At 36.6% G+C, this 19,768-nt stretch overlaps 1 protein-coding gene across 5 annotated transcripts in view; it reads left to right on the plus strand.

The window, feature by feature from the left end:
* DLG5 (discs large MAGUK scaffold protein 5) overlaps nt 1–19,768 on the plus strand; it is a 96,555-nt gene that overhangs the window by 70,389 nt on the left and 6,398 nt on the right. For 2 of the 5 annotated variants that reach the window (XM_088168909.1, XM_088168911.1), the window contains exons 16-31: nt 537–1,556; nt 4,586–4,724; nt 6,547–6,694; nt 7,190–7,311; nt 8,359–8,448; nt 9,653–9,821; nt 12,879–12,956; nt 13,612–13,774; nt 14,647–14,780; nt 15,365–15,529; nt 15,904–16,087; nt 17,016–17,164; nt 17,462–17,632; nt 17,954–18,150; nt 18,830–18,973; nt 19,161–19,288. In XM_088168909.1, coding sequence (XP_088025035.1) covers nt 537–1,556; nt 4,586–4,724; nt 6,547–6,694; nt 7,190–7,311; nt 8,359–8,448; nt 9,653–9,821; nt 12,879–12,956; nt 13,612–13,774; nt 14,647–14,780; nt 15,365–15,529; nt 15,904–16,087; nt 17,016–17,164; nt 17,462–17,632; nt 17,954–18,150; nt 18,830–18,973; nt 19,161–19,288 — 3,201 coding nt within the window. The remainder of the gene's footprint in view (nt 1–536; nt 1,557–4,585; nt 4,725–6,546; nt 6,695–7,189; nt 7,312–8,358; nt 8,449–9,652; nt 9,822–12,878; nt 12,957–13,611; nt 13,775–14,646; nt 14,781–15,364; nt 15,530–15,903; nt 16,088–17,015; nt 17,165–17,461; nt 17,633–17,953; nt 18,151–18,829; nt 18,974–19,160; nt 19,289–19,768) is intronic. The other 3 variants (XM_088168910.1, XM_014886686.2, XM_014886687.2) reach the window with 3 other exon arrangements.

Below are 19,768 nucleotides of genomic sequence, written 5' to 3' on the forward strand. Positions count from 1 at the left end.
TGACTAAAGAAAGTTAGCTTTTAGTCAGAAGGGAGTTGTGCAGAAAACTGAACTCTTGCTATCATGAAGATTAAGTACAAGGCTTTGATTTTCAGGCTTACTTCTATAAACTATTTGTTTTCTTTTGTTTTATGAGTTTAGAATCCCATTATTCTGGACCTGTCGCATGGATTTTGAGTTGTTATTTCAGATCTAGAGAGCTTTAGGTTTTAAGAAAGTAAGAAGATGAAATGTTTGAGGGGAAATGGGCAATGGAAGTTATCTTATTGGCATCACCTACCAGAGGCAGAAGTAGAATGCAGGTCCCTTCATTTGCATCTGAGTGCTTTTGCACCATGTGGAGTTGCCCTTTGGGAATTGTTCTGAAAATATTACAAAAGTTTTTCTAGCTTTCATCTGATGTTCTGTGCTTTGAATTGTAAGATATTATTAAGTGTATATTCAGGTATAGATAAATCAGGGAGGCTAGGATATGACTCATACTAAACAGAAATCAGCTACAATAATAAGGTGATCATATGTGGTTTTTGTTTTAGGTTTTTCCTCAGAGTTCATCTTGGAGTGGTCAAAATATTTTTGAAAATTTGAAGGATTCAGAAAAAATATCAAACTGTAGAGTTCATGCATCAGAGATACAAGCACAAAATAAAAGAAATCTGAAGCTCAACAGCTCAACCCAGACTGACATTTTCAATCCAGACATCATGGATGGCAAGAAGGACCAGGGTGATCAGGGCAGCACTTCATTTTGTGATCACAAACCTTTCCCAAGTAACACATTACGAGTAGACTCTCGTAGGAACACAGTGCACAGCTGCCATAGTAATTCAGAACACAGTCTCAGCTCCTTCAGCCCAGAGACATATGGGGACCAAAGCTATGGAGCTGTTGACTTGGACAACAGGAGGCTGCCCTATGAACCTGCAGGTGCTGACTGTATGATGGTTGAGACAGCATTTGACAAAGGACATGGAACTAAGCATAGTGGTGGTACCTGGCCAAAAGTCATGGTTAATATCTCAGCAACAGAAACAGAAAAGTTCTCTGTGTATAAAAAGCCAAAACAAAGGAAATCTATCTTTGACCCTGATACTTTCAAAAGGCCACCAACTCCTCCCAAAGTGGAGTACCTTTCCCCTAATCAGGTGGCAGGCCATTCACCTCAGCCATCAAAAGCTGAAGTGGCTTCAACTCCTCCAACTCCTCCTAAGAGAAGTGACTCCATCAAATTTAAGCATAAACAACAGGCAAGCTCTGCATCAGAGTCTACAGTAACAACAGGATCACCTCCCACCAGCCCAGCCACTGCCCAAGCTCCAGTTTCCTTGGCACTTAAACAGGACTCTGCTACTCTCAAGGGGCGCAGCAGGAATGCTGGGCATTACTTTCGGGAGGAGGGAATTGACTGCACTCACCTGTCTTCAAGGAAGTCCTGTGAAGATGACATTGGCTTTCAAAGAGTTGAAGAGCCAGAGATTAAAAGACCACGGCCAAAATCAGCTCCTGCTCTGAGGCATAAAATGACCCCTGTGCCCATTCCTAATCCTGCACTTCAGGTAGAAGCTTGGTATATTGAGGCACAAAACTAGAAACCTTGAAGTGTATTAGCAGTATGGTTTTGGGTGCCCAGTTGTTTACCAGAGCAGAAGCATAGCCCATCCTCAGAATTCAGGTCCTCTGAAATCAGGCTCAGTTGACACTTGGCAGTTTCCCAGAATACAAACCAGTATGTGGAGTTCCTGTATTTAACAGGCAGTGGTGGCCACCAAACAGAAAGCTAGCATTCTGCTTAGCTACCATACCTGAGGTTGTAATGCTGCTTGTTGCAACATCTGGGCTCTTCTTTGTTTTTGACAGCCTGAAAAGACATAAATAAAAACACAAAGCATCAGCTTTAGAAGAACTGAAAATAGGGTCTGTGAAGTTTTGCAAAAGTCAGATTGGTTGTCCAGATCATTGTACAATTTAATGGAAGAAGGTGTAACACCCATAGTGTTGGTTTTTTGTAAGTCTATATTGTCAAAATAATTTTATACATCTGAAATTCAAAGGGTGTTAGTCATATTCCACTATGAAGGTGAGCTGTTTATTAGAATATGATACAAGTTCAAAATAAACATATAATTTGTTAGAATAAACAACCCTGCTGAGAAGATGGTGGGTCATGTCTTGACAGAGTGGATGGAAGAAAAATTTTTTGTGCTCATAGAAGGAGCTCTTTAGATGAATGCATTATATAAAGTGGCATATTCAATAATGTTATTTCAAGTCCACTCCCTCAGATTTGCTCATCTGGCAGATAGAGATTTTTTTTAAAATTTTGTAACTGAAAACCGAAATTTATAGAAGTGGGTTTTTTTTAGGTATAACTACATCATAATAACTTAGAATTTCATATTCTTTTCCCTTACTTGTTTATACCTGGATGATCCCACCCTGTTCACAGAGTTTTAGAAGCAATACAGATGGCAGAGCTGAGTTGGAAGTAATGCAGGGTTAGAGTTATATCCTGCAAAAATACTGGTGTAAGAGAACAACTGGCAGGTTTTTATGCCTTTTTTTTTTCTGTCTGCTTTCATTTTCTTTTGTCTACTTCCATTCGTTATGTATTCCCAAACATTTTTAGGGAAAAATAGTTATGGAGAGCTTTAGGCTGCTGTGTAAGCAGTGCTCAGCAAAAAATGAGAACTTATTACCAGCAGTGCTTCCAGCACAATCAAAAAAACTCAACATAGTCCATACTAGCTACTATGAACAATAACTCTATCCCAGCCAAAACCAGCACAACAAATGACAGAAAAGCATAAGTGTTTAATTTTGTAGCTGTAATCAGCAGATTTGGTCTGAAGAGCAGCATGGCTAAGAAAAAAGTCACAGGAACTGCACTGTAAAAAGTGAGAGGGCATATTCCCATGTGTTATTTTAGCATGTATGTAACAGCAGAACAAGATCAAGATATTGAACACATTTGAATAGAGGGTGTTTGCTTTATATAGAATTTATATAGAATGTCAAGTTGCTCCATTAGCACTGATAGTCCCATTCTTCATTGTAGTGCATTGTCATTAGCATATGCACTGCCCTGGTTATAATTGTAGTAATATTTGTGTAGTGAGGAATGAGTAAAGAGTTGCCAGCTGTGACAAGGACACGTGTAGGTGGGGACTTATGCCCAGGAGATTTGTTAGCTGGAACAGAGTGGGTGGTTTTGGCACTCACTGTTGAGGAGGCCAAGGGATATGTGGGGACATGTTGTGGTTGTGTCGATGTGCTGCCCAAACTGTGTTACAGGTGGCAAGTAGGTGTTGGTTTGAGGTAAAGAAGAAAATTATGGAATAGAATTACAATGATGGGGTTTTTTGTGTTTTTTGTTTGTTTTATTTGTTTTTTTTAAGGATACTTTATGTCTTAGTTACTTTTTGTTTCTAGGATCAAATTAAAAGTAGGTTCTATGATTCTTTTTTATTTTTCTTCTCTTTCCCCTGTTCACCCAGAAAATAGACAGAGCTTTGTAACTCTAAAGTTGTTGGCCAGAGAGCATGAATGATACTGTGCCTCAAAATGTGGGCATAGTCACCCTGAAATTTTTTTTCTGGTGGAGTTGCCCTTGGCAGTTGGGACTACATCAGGCAGTTGGGACAGTAGGGCCCAGTCTGCAGGCATTCACACCTGAAGTAGTATTTGTAATAATAAAACACAGTGTAGTTTAATTTGTATCCATGTTGGGTATTGTCATTTAATTTAGATGTGTATATACACAGTTAATTTTGTGTACTTTGATAAGTTGATACATTTAGGTGTGTTTAATTCCTGACTAGTAGCTGGAACAATTACTGCAGACATGAAAATGATCAATTACTGGTTCTAAGAAGGCACCTCTGCCTTTTAGAGTCTTTGTGCTCTCAGTAACTCTTCATTTAATTAAAATACTGCTATCATAAAAACTGTAAGTACATTTTCAATAATTATTTTTCACTTTTTACACTCATCAGTTGCATATTTTGTGTAGGACATTTCAAATGTGTGAACACCATGTGCTGAACCTTGCGTTTGTAGCTCTCCTGCATCACTGTCAATATCTGAGCTATTCTCATATGTCCTTAACAGTGTACACTTGTTATATACAGAACAGAAGTTGTGAGGTTCTAAAACATGAATTGCTTGTTGAAGAGAGGTTACTCCACATGTATCAGGAAAATGCAGGCTGAGAGGAAAATACTTTCTGGCTTTTTAGTCAGATTTTCTGTGGCAAACACTTGCAACAATAGCGATGGAAATATCCTGTGAAAGTGTTATTTTAAAGGAGAAATGTAACTATATGCTGGGTGTTTCATTGCAAAAGGTATCAATTAAATTGCAAATATTGGCCTAAGAAGATTGCAAACTAATAAAAAGTAGTAACAAAGTAGGATGGAGGAAAAATGGATAGAAGGACATCATTGAAAACAAATGTTTAAGAAGCACCGTGATGGCACACTCTGGAACAGATATGTGAAAGTTTCATGTTGCTTATTGTTCCACAGTTTGGCTGTTTTATTCTTTTGAATCTCCAACTTCTTGTAATCAAACTTCTCTGTTCTTATAGGTGCAGAAATATGCTCCAGCTAGTGAGGAGCATCTGTCTCCAGAGCTTCAGGAATGGGCACCATATTCCCCAAAACGTTCTGCTAGGCACAGCGATGGCTTTGTGGCTGCTGCCTTATACCCTGGTGGCATGTCAGCAGGTGAGTGACAGAACTCCAGAGTGCTTTCTAGGAATGCCCCAAGGCACTTGTCCACGTTGGGGATGTGTTAAGTGTGGAGGAAGCACGACTCACAAAACATCTTTCCATGGGCTGTTGTAGTCTGAACGTGGTGTGCTCAGCTTTTGGACTGAAAGGAAGTGAAACCTGTTTAAGAATCACTAAGGAAGCTGAGCAACTTCTGGCTGAAGGATTTGTGTTTGATGAGTTTTAGTGCAGAGAAGTTCTCAATACATTAGTACAGGACAAGGTGTAGCCCGTCCTTTGGGAGGAAAACTAAGATTTTCAGTATTTTTGAAAGTAAATGGAAGTATCCCAGGCTTTAGCTGCTTCATTTCCAGAATTCTTCCAAGGAAAAAAATCTGGTATTCAGAAGTGAAATGTATTAAATTCTACCTGTTGGTAACATTTGGGGTCTCTGACATTGAGCACCCAAACTGACTGTGACCTTAATCCAAGTGAAAGGTTAAATATCAGTGTGTTTGAGATATTAAGATACTGAAGAGGGGACCTACATGTAGCTCAATATATATCACTATAATCAAGTGGAACAAAACCCAGTCTTTTGTCTCATTTGACCAAACAGTTTTTGTTATTGAAGTTCATGTTAGCAGGTTTTGAATTTGCACTGACTAAATGGAATGTTTAAGGAGGTAATTAGGATATTGTATGCTAGTTAATTTGAAATAGTCAAGAAGCATTTGGTAAATGTGTTGTCAGATAGATTGCTCAGTCTTTAGTGTCTAATTTTAGATTTCAATATTCAGCAGTTGTATATTAATCTTAAATTTAAATCAGATGATTTTGATATATATGAGTTTATCCTCTCTTCTCATAAAGCCCCAAAGTCCTGTAAGTTCTAGAAGTTATGGAAGATGTTATTTTTACTGGAGAACATGAAGGTAATAGTCTTTGCATCTGGAACAATGGACAGCTTCAAGTGATGGTGCCCCAATCAGTTGACAAGACATGCTCAAGAGTAGCTCACACCAAGAAGCTTTTACTCTTTGATTTCTTTTACTCTTCTCTCACTTTCGCTCTTAATGGCAGTAGAAAAAGCATAAAAAGTATTATTTCTAACCTTGTAGTTAACTTTTATCTTAGCATGATACTTTGGCACAGTAACTGAGTCAAGTCAAACCTACTTTAGACGATATTGGACAATCTGAGTCTATGTCTTGAAATGAGAACAAGTTTTGGCTGCTATGTCCTATGCTACCAACTCATTTAAGAGGAAATTTTAAGATAGACTTTGTTTTAGTACTGAAGGATGAATATACTTACAAAAGCAGATTGAGTAATAAATTTCAGAACTATATAAATGCTAGAATTTAAAGTCGCACTAGCACTGGGAATCTTTGACACAACGAAAAAGAGGAACCAGAATAACTATAACTGCAGTCAGCTAAGTGCCAAATAAAATCTTGCATGCTGGTTGGATGACTAAATGCAGAATTTTAATTCCTGGTTAAAAAAATCTCTGTACTTGAAAACAGAAAATCTTTTATTTACTAGCTCATATTAAAATCATATGCTGTGCATGGCTTCATTTTTGGTAATATAATCCACTCTATTACTGATTCATTACAGAAGTATAAACAAGATTGTATGTGTATCTATATACACATGCATATATTATCAAAAAGGTGTCATATGATGTTTAATAATGTATTTATATGCTAATATTTTTATTTCTCATAAAAGTAAATGTTAACATATATAATTATAAAATATTAAGGTGTATTTTAAATCTGGACTTTATATGCTAACAATGTTGATAAGAATATGTTTTTCTCACCTGAAGCAGGGACAGTACCAAGAAGCTTAGCACCATGTCCTGCAGTGACTGCTGTCATGAGAAATCCAATCTACACTGCCTGGAGCCATAGAGTTCACACCAGCAATTGCCCATCAGTTGCCAGCCAAATATGTCATCAGCATCTGCATCCCAGGTGTTTTAAAATTTACATCTCCCTAAAATTTTGTTTTCTGTAGGATAAAATTGCTTCTAATAGTTTGGTAGAGTGCAGAGTGAAACATGCTGCTGTTGTGTGTTATTTTAATGCAGGGGTCTCAAAACCATTATTGCATATAAATGATGTGCCAGTTGCTTTCATGTCTTTCAGTAACTGATGGATTAGGTTTTATTCTGCCCCATTGACTGATACTGAAAAAGAAATGCATTTTTTTAACTTACTAATTTCTAATATTTTTTCTTGTCATTGCCAAAACAAATCTTTCTCATTTTTTGTAGTACTTCAAGGCTATTTGTCTTCTGGTTTCTAATAATTCATAAAATGATGGGACAATTTGGAAGTGGAAATGAGAGAAGCATTCATTTCATTCAGCACATGGTCTGACCAGAATTTTTGTTGGCCAGTTTCTGTGTGCTGAGGTTTTTTGCCCAGTTCTAACTGTTGCCCTATTCTGCTTTTCTTTTGATGTAGTTCTCAGCATCAAGGTCGCCTGAGTTTGGACCTAAGTCATAAACACTCCAATGACTACTCTGAAAATTCACGTACAAGAGCATCTCATGGCTCAAATTCGTTGCCATCTAGTGCCAGACTTGGTAACCAACTTTTCTGATTTATTTCCTGTGGGACTCCCTTATACTGGAGAAAACTGTAAATGGAAAACTCCTTAAATACCCATGTTAGGGGATTGTCATTGTTGGCAAAACTAAAGGCTTCCAGTGTTCCTTTGCTTCATTTATTGTGGGTTTATGACTAAAGGTGTTCCCTGGAAGTTGCTGTGTTTAATTTGTTCTTTACAGTCTCTTTGAAATGGTCTGTGCTTGTGAGGGGTTCTTCTTTCCATGCCTGTTACTCTTTGAAAGTATCCTTGGAAAGAGGGATGCAGGGCTAAAGGTTGAGGTTCAGTGAGCTGGTGAGAAGAAAGAGAAGGAGAGAGCTCCATGAACAAAAGTTAAAGGATGACTAATGGCCAAATGTAAATTGTATTCTTGGAAAATCCATTATACTTACATTTAGTTGATTGACATGTAAATATTTTTTGATGCCTAGCCTAATGATAACAAAGCAGATGCATGCTTTAGATTTATTTAAATTTTAAATTATGTGATAACTGGGGGGTTTATATGTTTTTGTGTCCTTGTGTTCTGTGTAAGATTGAATAGAGCATGGTAGCTTTATAAGCATAGCAAAAAAGGGCATAAGAATTTGCCACAAGTATCAGTGATGATGTATTCATCCAAGCAGAATGTCATCAGAAAAAAAAGTCCTAAAAAAAAGTTTAAAAGTCCTTTGTGAAGTCCCGTGGAGTCTTAGTGAACAGAGATGTTAGATTCTTGCTTGGGCTTGGAGTAAAGTTTAATTTCATAGGAAAAGACTAAAAATATTTTTTCATGCAAGAATGAACAGTGCATATAGACTGTGTAGCTGCATTGTGTTCTGTTTATACTGACTGTGTAATCAAGATAATTTACTATAATTATAATATTCACTATTATGAGGGTAATCATCAAAGCTTTTGCCTTGATCATTTAGAGGCCACTTTAGTGCTCATTGAAGAAGTATAATCTAAATGTACTTTTTTGCTAATTGTAGTTGCTTTCAATTTTTTTAGTCTTTTTAATTTTTCCTTGTTTTAAAAATAGGTTCTTCGAGTAACTTGCAATACAGAGCAGAACGAATTAAGATCCCTTTAACACCAAGATATCCAAGGTCCATGATGGGCTCTGACAGAGGTGAATTATTTAATAAGTAATTTTAGTCATACTGTTTTCAAGATAACCAAAACAAAGTCCTTGCAGTTGTTAAATCGGGTTGTGCCACAGTCTAAGTAGGACATTTTTTTTAAGGTTAAAAAATCTGCATTTTGCCAAAGAAATGTTAAAAAAGAGACTTTGTACTGGAAGTTGTTTTTTCTGATTGCTGACTTGAGTACTGGCACACTGAGTAAAAGTGCAGACAAAAGTAAGAATAAACATTGCTGTATGTTTTATAGTTGTTTCTTCTAGAATGATGCCTTGAAAATTTTAACAGTGAGCTGACTTTCATTTTTTTCATTTTTTGAGTGTATTATTTGCTTACTGTTGTATCACTGATTGTAAATTATACTTTGAAATGCAATGAAAATATTTCAGTACTTCACCCAAAATTGCTTAGTGGAACATGTTTAAAGACAAGCAGTAGTTGGAGTGCTGTGGAATCAGGAGTTTGCTCACAGCCATCAGCAAATCTTCGCTGCCATCATTGCTCAAATGTTCTGCAGCCTTCATGTGTTGTGTGCAATGCTTTTCCTAACTGGGCAAATACAGTTCTAAAAAATAGCTTTTATTTGTATTTAATAATTTGAGGTTTATTTTCTCTAGCTTTTCAAAGGGAGCAAACTGTGTCAGGGCACCTGTTCTGTAGATTGCTTAGGAAGGGTACAACCAGGGTAAGGATGCAAATTCAGTCATATCAAGCTTGTTTGAAATCTCAGAGCTGTCCTGTCCCTATGTAGGATTCATGCTTTGCTTCTCTTATCTTTTTCAGGTGTTGCATAATGTACCTCCTATGTAAAAGGAAGGGCTGCACATAAATATTTTATTTGAAAGCAAACCTACATATTAGATTTTTATTTTACTTCTTTCCCGTCTTTTTTCTTTAACGTGCTTTTCAGACATGCTCATGGTATAGCTTGTCTGTAACCTTGTCTCCTGTTGAAAATGGCAGTTGTTGTTTGCACACTTAGAATGAATTTAAGAGAGAGTAATTAAGGACAATAAGTTTGCACTGTCTGAAATGAGTTACCTGCTCTTCCTAAGCCCCTTACATGACTAATAGATAGTGAGCTGTCAGTCCTCTTTCTTCTCTCAGGTATCTGTGGTGTCTTTCACTGTGTCTGGGTAGATCTGCCAACTATGACATGCAGAATACTAAAACTCAACTGTTGGCTTTTCCTAGGCTCCTTGTCACACTCAGAATGTAGCAGTCCCAGCTTGATAACTCCTCCCCAGTCACCTCTTAACTTGGAAACGTCTTCCTTCACCAGCAGCCAGTCTCAGAACTCCCTCTCTACACTGCCTAGGATTTCCATTAGCCCCGTGTCTGTCGGAGAACGTAGAAAAGATAGGTAAGGTCCCCACGTTTTCTGTTTTTAATACGAATGTGTCTGAGGAAATTTTATGCATTTGTCTATTAGGTTGAAGGAATGTGAACATTTAATTTAAATGAAAAACATGTAGGTGCAGAGGTGCATCTCAGGTGCTGTTATTGAATGCTTTTTTTCTTTACAAAGTATGTAAAAGATCTTTTTGTGGATTTTAAGAATAAGTGATTTCATAAAGGTTTTGTTTCTTCCATGCTAGATTAATGGTCACACCAAGTTAGAGCAGTCTAAATTGGAATATATCCTTTCAGCTCAACTACCTCACATGCTTATTTATGATAGCCTTGTTCTGTACTCTGGAAATCAAAACAAAATTAAGACCTGGTGACATCTGATAGGTAAATAATTTCAGGTGCCTTAGCATTGCAGAATGTGTGCTCCAACCACTGTGCCTTGATTCCATGTAACCAGATAACATGAAAAATTGAGCACATAACTGTGGAAGAACAGTACAGATGCAATTTTGCTGCAAACAGTACAGAAAATGTACAGATACAATTTTACTGCTCTGACTGATCCCTTTGGCTGTACCTGGACCACTGCTAGTAATAACATTCAGTGTATGTGTAGCTGCTTGCAGAATTTGAATCTAACATGATAGCTTTCTTAAAAACATGTGCTTGGTGTTTGATGACTTTATATCTCACAATTAATATTTCAAAGATACACTGCTTGTAGTATCAGTCTTGGACATCTGTTTTCGTTTTATTATGATCTGGCTAGACTGAATAAATGAGAAGGTTTCCACAAATTCAAAGCATAGAGCAGTAAGACACAAGTTTGAATCACACTTTTATTTCCAATAAGGCAGCTAAATGCCATTCTGGCAGGGTAAAGGAGCTCTGATATGTTGAAATTGATTACATTTATGTTGCCTTCAAGACCCCTTTGTATGCTTAATTTATGTAAAAACACCACAAAAAATGTGAATGATGAAATTATGAGGGTATTCTGGATTCTAACTTTTCTGGTAGTAATAAAAAGTTGTTCGTAAAATGTTACATGAAACTTTTGTCTTGTTTGAAGAATTTGCAAATTATAGAATGTCTTGTATACAAAGAACAGTGTTATTTTGAAAGGAAATGTAAAGAAGTTTTTATGAATTTACATTCTTTCTTACTTCAGTGTGACACTTGTACTACATGTACTCAACTTGTGTTCTCATATAAATGTTCCTCTGATTGTCACTTGCAAATTCCAAGTCAGAGTGTCTTTTCTCTTTTCACATGACTAATGATGTGAGTGTTCAGCTGAACAAGCTGGGGTTTTGGAAGCCTTTATCTTTGTGTCTTTGAGCACAAGATACATGTTCTGATCTCTGGGAAATAATAATTTCTGTTAACGTTGGTAAATATTATTGAGGTACATCCATGTTCCAGCTCCGTTGCTCTTGCTGTGCTTGTGTATAAACCATAGTCTGAATTGACTTTCTAAAAGGAGTCCAATTCTAAGGTTTGGTGGTGGGATTTTAAAACAAAACAAACTATTTTTGTTTATTCAACATTTTAATTTAAAACTTTGTTTTAAAACAAAACAGACTATTAAACAGTTCTCAGTTTAGGAAAGTAGCTACTTAAATCTATCCTAAGAAATGTTTGAATTTTTGGCGGTTTTATAAACTGTTTCCCACAAAATGCAAATAATTCACTTGGCCTTTCCCCAGATGAAATTAATAATTATATAGATGAAAAAAATTCAATGTTACTGTTTGTTCTGTTGCTTCTAATTTAAATGAAAATTGAAAGATCTCATCAATTAAGACTTTTTCTCTACTCCATGTCTAATGATTGTGGCAGGCAGTCTGAATATTATAAGAAAAGTGCTTCACTTGATTTTTATAAAACTGCTTATCAAGTAAAACACCTTTTTAATGTTATAATTTTTTTTACTTAATTACTGATTTGCTATACGAGCATAGTTATCTGTCATTCTGTACTTACTAGAATTCTCAGGTAGGATCCTGTGTGCTTTGTATAGATTTGATTCTTTCTTACTCCAATTTGAAATAAATTAAAAATGGGTGTGGTAGATAAAAAGGCAGAAAGATACAATAAACAAAGCTCTGAAAGATGCAGTTTTAGTTTTTAATGCAGAAATATACCTCGATACATTTTGTGACATGAAGAAACTTAATATAATATTGCTTACATACTCATAAGTGAGTGAAAAAATAATTACTTTTCTGCAAGTTATCAGAATTTAGTTAATTTAGGTTACATGCAAAACTTGTGAGCATCAGCAGTAAGTTCACTACATTGGTAAGCAATTGCTGAGGGCATTACCTCTAACAGTGGGGTAAGGTGGCTGAGTTCCAGACTTGCATTCATGTCAGCAGCCAACAGTTTTTATCTCATATGCATTAACAAGCTGGCAAACTATTATGTCTCTGCTGCAGAAGGCCACCAAAAGGATCCCTTCAAAGGCTGGCAGTAGGCGTGGTTATGAAACAATGTCCCCTTCCCTCTGTCCCCAGCCCCAAATCCTACTTTTCCCAAAAATAGACTTCCTCAGCCTCGTTCACTTCAGTGGTAGTGAGTGAAGTCTGTTTAACCCTTCTGGTCTCTGGACAGCACAATAAAATAGTTTAAGCAGTTGGTGCAGTTTAGAGAGCATCTATATGGTATAATGAAATATTAGGAAAGAAAGCATTCAAATTCATGTATGTCAAATGCAGTATAGTAGTATTAAAATAAAAAATACACCGCACCTGGTGCCCAAGCTGCTTCATTCACGGTGAGCTCAACTGTTAAAGCCTGGTGATGCTTCTTGCTGTGTAGACATTCTTAAGTTTATAATAGTAAAAACCAGGATTTTTAGAAGGCTACTGTTTGTTCATATGCATGATGAATGGACCAGCCCCATATGTCCAGGTGGATACATCCCAAATATGGGGGGAGGAAAGGGGAATGTATCAGGGTTTTCTTTGGTATAAGCCTTTTTCTTGTTATACTTATTAGTGTCTTACTACTGTTTGTCCTGTTCTAAGTGTTCCTGTCTTCTCAAATCTTCTACATCTTTCAGATATCTGTTCCGTAATAGGTCTTTTCTGAGAATCCCTGTGGCTCCTAGGCCTAGGTTCTCATCACTAAGGAGTTTGAGGTTGGCCTGATCTAAGGTTGTCCTTCTCGAGCAGTATTGCGCACTTTGTGCTTTTTTTACGTTTGGATAATTGCCCTGAGGAGAATTTGCATGGTAATTGTAATGCTACCATGCAAACTGCTGTCTTAATGGCTTGAGTTTGCAACTGCTTAATTTTCATTACTAATTTATGTTTCCCAGCATACAAATCTGAAATATTATATTTGTGCTTTGTTGTCCTTTGGTTTACCACCTTAGTATTCATTATGTTTATTTTCACTGGCAGTGAAGACTCCCAGCATTTTTATTTGTAACATACCCTTCTGGAATATGGTTTGACAATGACATATTATATATAGTGGTTCAATTCCTTTCATATAATATGCATCTGGAAGCTTCTTTCCTGTCAACTTCATGACCATTCTATTTCTAATTCATATTTACCATCACTTTTGGAGCAGTCATGTACCTGGTGCACATTTACTTCTACTATACATTGCATGGTGTTAAAGGAATGCATTTAAGACCATTGACAATTAGTGGGGTTTTTTAAGTAACTGTTCAAAGCTGGTTTATTGTTACAGTTCAGACAGGCATAAATATTGCATGTAACTTAGATATTGTGATGGTTCAAGTGCAATTTTTTCCAACTCAGTTTTAACTATCTCCTTAACAGGCCCTACATGGAAGAGCCACGCCATGTTAAAGTGCAGAAGGGCTCTGAGCCACTCGGGATTTCCATTGTGAGCGGAGAAAATGGTGGAATATTTGTTTCTAAAGTAACAGGTGGGAGCATTGCCCATCAAGCTGGCCTTGAATATGGTGATCAGTTACTGGAGGTAATTGTTTGCTTACTATTGCTAAGGTTTAATAAATGAGTTTTTAATGACTGCAGCCATAACTGCTTTCCCCAAAAAGACTATATTGGGAAACCTCGTGCACTGTGAGATGTGCTCTCTATTGTAATATTCCATAACTCTGATTGTTGTGACATTTTCAGGCTTTATCATAAAAATATTGTCTTTTGATGCTATATCTGCATCCTGTGTTGTATAGATATAATTAAATTTTAAGCTAGTTTCAGTACTTGAAACAAAATAGTCCTAATCCCATACTCTACCTGGTAAGGGGGTATGTTTTCAAGCAGCTGGCTTTTACTAAGTTTCATACTGTTGTTGGGCCATATTCGTAGCTAAGATGGTTAAAAAATTCCTCGTGTAGTCTCCATGATGTTTCTGCCTGCTGTGTTAGATAAACACATGCAGTAGCATTTTATAAAGTACAGAGCTGCTTTGTAAATGTAACATCATGTTAAAGCACCTTCTGTTGCACAGTGTGTTTCTGATACTAAAATAGACCTGAATAGATCTGAATTTATCTTTAAATTCTGAATTTACTCATATTGGTGATCTGAACCAACTTGTATTTTATCAGTGATAACAAATCAAAGCACAGCTCAGAATACATTTGTTTTTTAACAGTGAAAATATTATTAAACTCCTTGTCAGGTTACAAAATACTTGAAAATTATGATGGTTTCTTCCAAGGAGTAACCCTAGAAATCACTGTATAGCAACATTTTAATTCTCCTATTTTCTCCAGTGGGAATAAGTGAACATTTTGACATTATACTAATTAAGATACTGAAAGAATGAGCTTGCTAGTTTCCATTTGAAAACTTGACGCTCTGGTTTGTGCAATTTTTCCATAGTTTAATGGAATAAACTTGAGAAATGCTACAGAGCAACAGGCTCGGCTAATCATTGGGCAGCAATGTGACACCATCACTATTCTGGCTCAGTATAACCCACACATGTATCAGCTTGGCAATCACTCAAGGTCAAGGTAAGGCTGGCTAGACCTGGAAAATGACAACTCTCCTGTCCACACATTTATTTAGCTAGTAGCTAACTTCTTCAAGCTAACTTGATACGTTTGCAAACGTGAGCACATGTGTGATGATAAGTGTGATTGCTTTGAAAAGTAACGTGTGGATATGTGTTTGTCAAAAGAAGAATGCTTGATGCATGTCAATATATTTTCTCTTCTATTTGGGCATAATCCCTAAATCTACTAAACTATGATCCAAGATGACTTGTTCCTAGGATTATGACGTTTTAATACTTCAAATAATTTTTACTTCTTTTTCCATAATCTGAATTTCCAATATTAATTAGAGAAGGCATATGACCTGGTGAAATTACCCATGCTATTTTGATGCATGATCACACTTCAAAGCAGAGCTTTGTCTTTCTCTTTCTCTTAGACTTATGGTGAACATATGTTTTTTGGCATGCTCATTTGAATTGTAGGGATTGGGTTTTATCTCCCTTATTTAAAATTGACTTACAGCCAAATTAAAAATTTTGAGTGGAAAATATTTGGCGTTAACCCACCAGTCTTTTCTTCTGTTTTTCCCCCTGTCATAGCTCTCGCTTAGAACCTGTGAGTAATCATTCCACCCCCCAAGGCAGCGGAGCTGCAACGCCTGACAATCATTCCGTAATCGACACTGTGAGTGAACAGGATGAAGGAACAATGACACCTCCATCCAAACAAACCACTCCAACCACAAGTCCTAGGAGTTCCTTAAGGTAGAGAGTGAAACTTTTGTCTTAAAGGAAAATAAATGGTCAGGGTGGATATGAAGGATATTAAAAAAGGAAGTGTACTTCTATGAATGCTGTGTCTCGCTGAAAAAAGTCAGCAGACAAGTTGAGTGGACCCCAGGGTATAAATGTACATGTTTTCAGACTGTTTTGGAAACATGAGGTCTGCAAGGAGCAAAGAAAGTTTTCTGCAAGATAGGTTTAGTTGGAAAGGTGATCTTTGTCCTTTTAGACTCTGTCTGTAGGTGACCTATTCTGAATAATATTTATATAAATATATATTCTGCAGATGGCAAGTTGATTTTGTGCGTGGCAAGTTTTTCAATTCTAGTATGTGTGTTATTTCTTTCTGTCAAAAGGGGCCCTGTGGACACAAACAAAAGGACTCCTGAACCTAGAATTGTTGTTGTTAAAAAATCCCAAGTCGATCTTGGGATCCAGATATGTGGTGGAAACCTGTATGGAATATTTGTCTCAGATGTAGATGATGACAGCCCAGCAAAAGGACCTGATGGACTGGTCCTGGGTGACATGATACTTGAGGTAAGCACTTCAGAAACATCTGCAGTGTACTGACAAATGGCTGGGATGACATAAAGAGGGAGGTGCCAAGTGCTGTGCTGTCCCACTGTGTGGAATGTTCTGTGAGTGTTGAGTTCCTGCCACAAAACCCAGGTTAGAATGGTCAGAAAGCAAACTTGCATTTTGGCTGCAGCACATGGGAGCTGGATGATGTGAACCTGGAGAACTATCACTGTTGATAGCCCCAAAGATGTCCCGAAGTTTGAAGGACTCACATATGTCTGTCTGTAATTACTAACACCTGCTCCCTTCATCTGAATGGAAAACTTTGAATCCAATTGCTGTATGTAGGAGAAAGGCAAGCTTATGAAAGATATTGTAAAACAGAGAACAATGTTAATCTTATCCCTGTGAAATCCCTGAGAGTTTAGGGAAAACCATATATTGTGTCTGACTCTGCTTTCTGTATCTGAAATGAGAATATTCATCTACTTGCCAAGACTGTTAAGGTGGTAAACACACGTCTTTGTGAGATTTTCAGATACAAGTGAGCACTGAGACTCTCCCATTGAACTTCTGGTATCCAGATTTTGCTTTGTAGTCATGTTTTACTTCCTTCAGACCACTTGTTATCCCTAAAAGTATTAATTTTTTTCCAGTGTGAATTTTATGATTCTCAGCTTAGACTTGGAAAACATTTTCAAGAAGTGCTCTCTCACAGTACCTGTCTGCTGATTGCACTTGGGGTTTTTGTTTTCCACTATAATGTCTCAATCTGCTGCTAGGCATCTTAAGGTGTAAACTGTAATAGAGTTAGATGACAAGACTTGTATATAGAACTTGCAAGTGAGAAAAACAAACTAATTTGGCATGTTTTACAAGCTCACCTAGTTCTATTGCTTGTAAAAATACAATTTCACATCTAAAGGTTTATTTTTGTGTATTGCAGTATGGGTCCATTGACATGCGAAATAAAACAGCTGAGGAAGCTTATCTTGAAATGTTGAAGCCTGGAGAAAACATCAAAATAAAGACTCAATACAGACTAGAAGAGTTTAATAAGATAAAAGAGCTTCCTGGAGATGGATTCTACATCAGGTATTTGGCTATGACTGGCAATGGCAGCATAAGGCTATTAGGATAATATGCTGACCATCATATGAGCGAGAGAGAACATAAATTTTGCTGTGCTTTTTAAAATTTTAAATGTACTGATTTATCCAGCTATTCTCTGACAGCGAGTACACAGTCTAGTATAGCAAGTCTTTGCTTTTCACTCCTGCGTTCTTGAGATGTAGAGAATGCCACTAATCTGTTAACTTTTTTCACAAAAGGCGTGTTCTTCCCTTGAGTTGATGGAGACCAGTTGCAGAGCCTGTTTGTCTTCCTTTCCAGAGCACTTTATGATCGTGTGGCAGAGATGGAACAGGATTTAAGCTTTAAGAAAGATGACATTTTATATGTGGATGACACTCTACCACAGGGAAATTTTGGTTGCTGGATGGCTTGGCAGCTAGACGAGAATGCTCAGAAACTGGAAAGAGGACAGATTCCCAGTAAATATATGTAAGTGACCTCAGTTACAGTATTCATCTTCAAAAAGTATTTGTCTTTAAAAGTCTGACTAGTGAGATGTGGTATAAAAGACTTGTTTGCTTCTTTCTGGGAGGTAAAATTCTTAGATACGTAATTTTAGGGATGGCATATTTTAATATACATTGAGTTAAATATATTGCTCTATCAAGTTGGTTTTAATGCTGCTAAATAGTAAACTAGAAATGACAATGTCCTGGGGTGCATCAGGCACAGCATCACCAGCTGTGATACTGTCAAAAAATTTTAAAAATATAACTTTAAATACCAGCCATTTTGTCTGTTTTATTTTAGGATGGATCAGGAATTCTACAGGAGACACAGCATGTCTGAGGCTAAAGATGAAAACAGTTCATCTAAGACATTGTCAGCAGCAGCAAGGAGGTCATTCTTCAGAAGAAAGCATAAACATAAGCGAAGTGGTTCCAAAGATGGAAAAGATTTATTGGCCCTAGATACAATCAGTACAGACTCGATTCCTTTCTTGGATGGCAAGTACCTTTGTTCTACTTGGGAGGGCTCTGCATTTACTTCTCTTTCATTTTGAATCAATGCAGCAAAACAAATACTGTTAATTTCTAATTGCCCTGAATATAAATGATGGTCATTACCTCTAATAACAATTTTTGTATTCAATTACAAGCCAGTGTGTTTCAAAATAATATTTTCATAATTTCTCCTTAGAAGTATTAGCATCACTATTTAGTTTGGAGAGGGAGATTCTTTTTGATGCATGGTTTGGTCTTCTTTTCAACTATTTCATTTCTGTCCAGGTTGCTTAATCTAGAAAGAAATCCTGTGCACCACTCCAAATCTTCACTTTTATTTCTTCACTCCTTTAGAAAAATCATGTTGGTTACAATGCTAACTTCCTTGTCATAGCTCAACAAATCAAGCCAGGGATATCAAATATTGTGTATTGTTTACACTTTTAGGGATGATTGGAGAAGGTGAGGAGTTCAATTTTTTAATTGAACAGTAGATTCAATTAAAAAAATGTCTAGTTTCGACTGTCAAGTGGAAAAATTGCAATAATGACTGACCATATTTTGTATTTCTCAAGGGCCCTTTCAAAGGGTCTTCTCATAATTCCTGTAAGGATGCATCTGCTTATTTGAGGAATGTCAGGAAAGGTATGCTTATACAAATTGATATCTTCTGTGTGTGTAGATTCTGCAAGTTTGGCTTACCAGCGTGTCCAGAAAGTGGACTGTACCTCCCCTAGGCCTGTCCTTATTCTAGGACCTTTACTTGATGCTGTGAAGGACATGCTGGTCAAAGAATCCCCTGGAAAATTTTGCAGATGTCCTCTTGGTAAGTATGCAAATGTAGATAATTTATTAATGCTTAGAATACATGATAGTAACACCTGTATAAATTAACTAAATGACAACACAACATGGATAACACCCCAAGAATCTGAATTTGCAGGTAATATCTTCTTAGCCTTGTTCTGTGCCTAAAGAATAGTAATGAAAGGGGAATCTCTTCTATCCAACAGAGGTTATGAAAGCTTCCCAGCAAGCCATTGAAAGAGGTGTGAAGGATTGTCTGTTTATCGATTACAAACGCAGGAGTGGACATTTTGATGTGACAACTGTAGCCTCAATAAAAGAGATAACAGAAAAGGTGAGTCAATTTCAATGCTGTAGTTCTCTGTACAATTTCCATACTTATGTTGGGGGGTGGAAATTATGTTAGCAGTGTCATCCTTTAAGACATTCAGAGAACTGTTCCTCAGGCTACTAAATAAAATAAGCCTTGCCTTATTTTTGCATCTAACTATTTAAAATAAGCTCACTTTTATATAAATTAAAAAAGTTCATATTCTTCTGCAGTATTACTAAATAAATTCAGAAATAATTTTCTTAAATTCTGTCCTTTACCCTCTCCAAAAAAGGATTTAATTTTTTTACCTATTCCATTTAATGCAGTCATATAGAATATAAACATTATCATAATCCTGGAGTCAGATGTTACCTAAAGTTTGTTCATTGCTTACAGTTTTCAATCAAACCCCATGGAAAGTCCTATCAATGCTTGTATTTGCTTATGATTTCTGAAAGAGAAAATTAATAGGAATATTTAAACTTTGAAAAAATATATTCA

The sequence above is a fragment of the Sturnus vulgaris genome, chromosome 8 (genome assembly GCF_052056855.1).
Source record: "Sturnus vulgaris isolate bStuVul1 chromosome 8, bStuVul1.hap1, whole genome shotgun sequence".
NCBI classification, from domain to species: Eukaryota; Metazoa; Chordata; class Aves; order Passeriformes; family Sturnidae; genus Sturnus; species Sturnus vulgaris.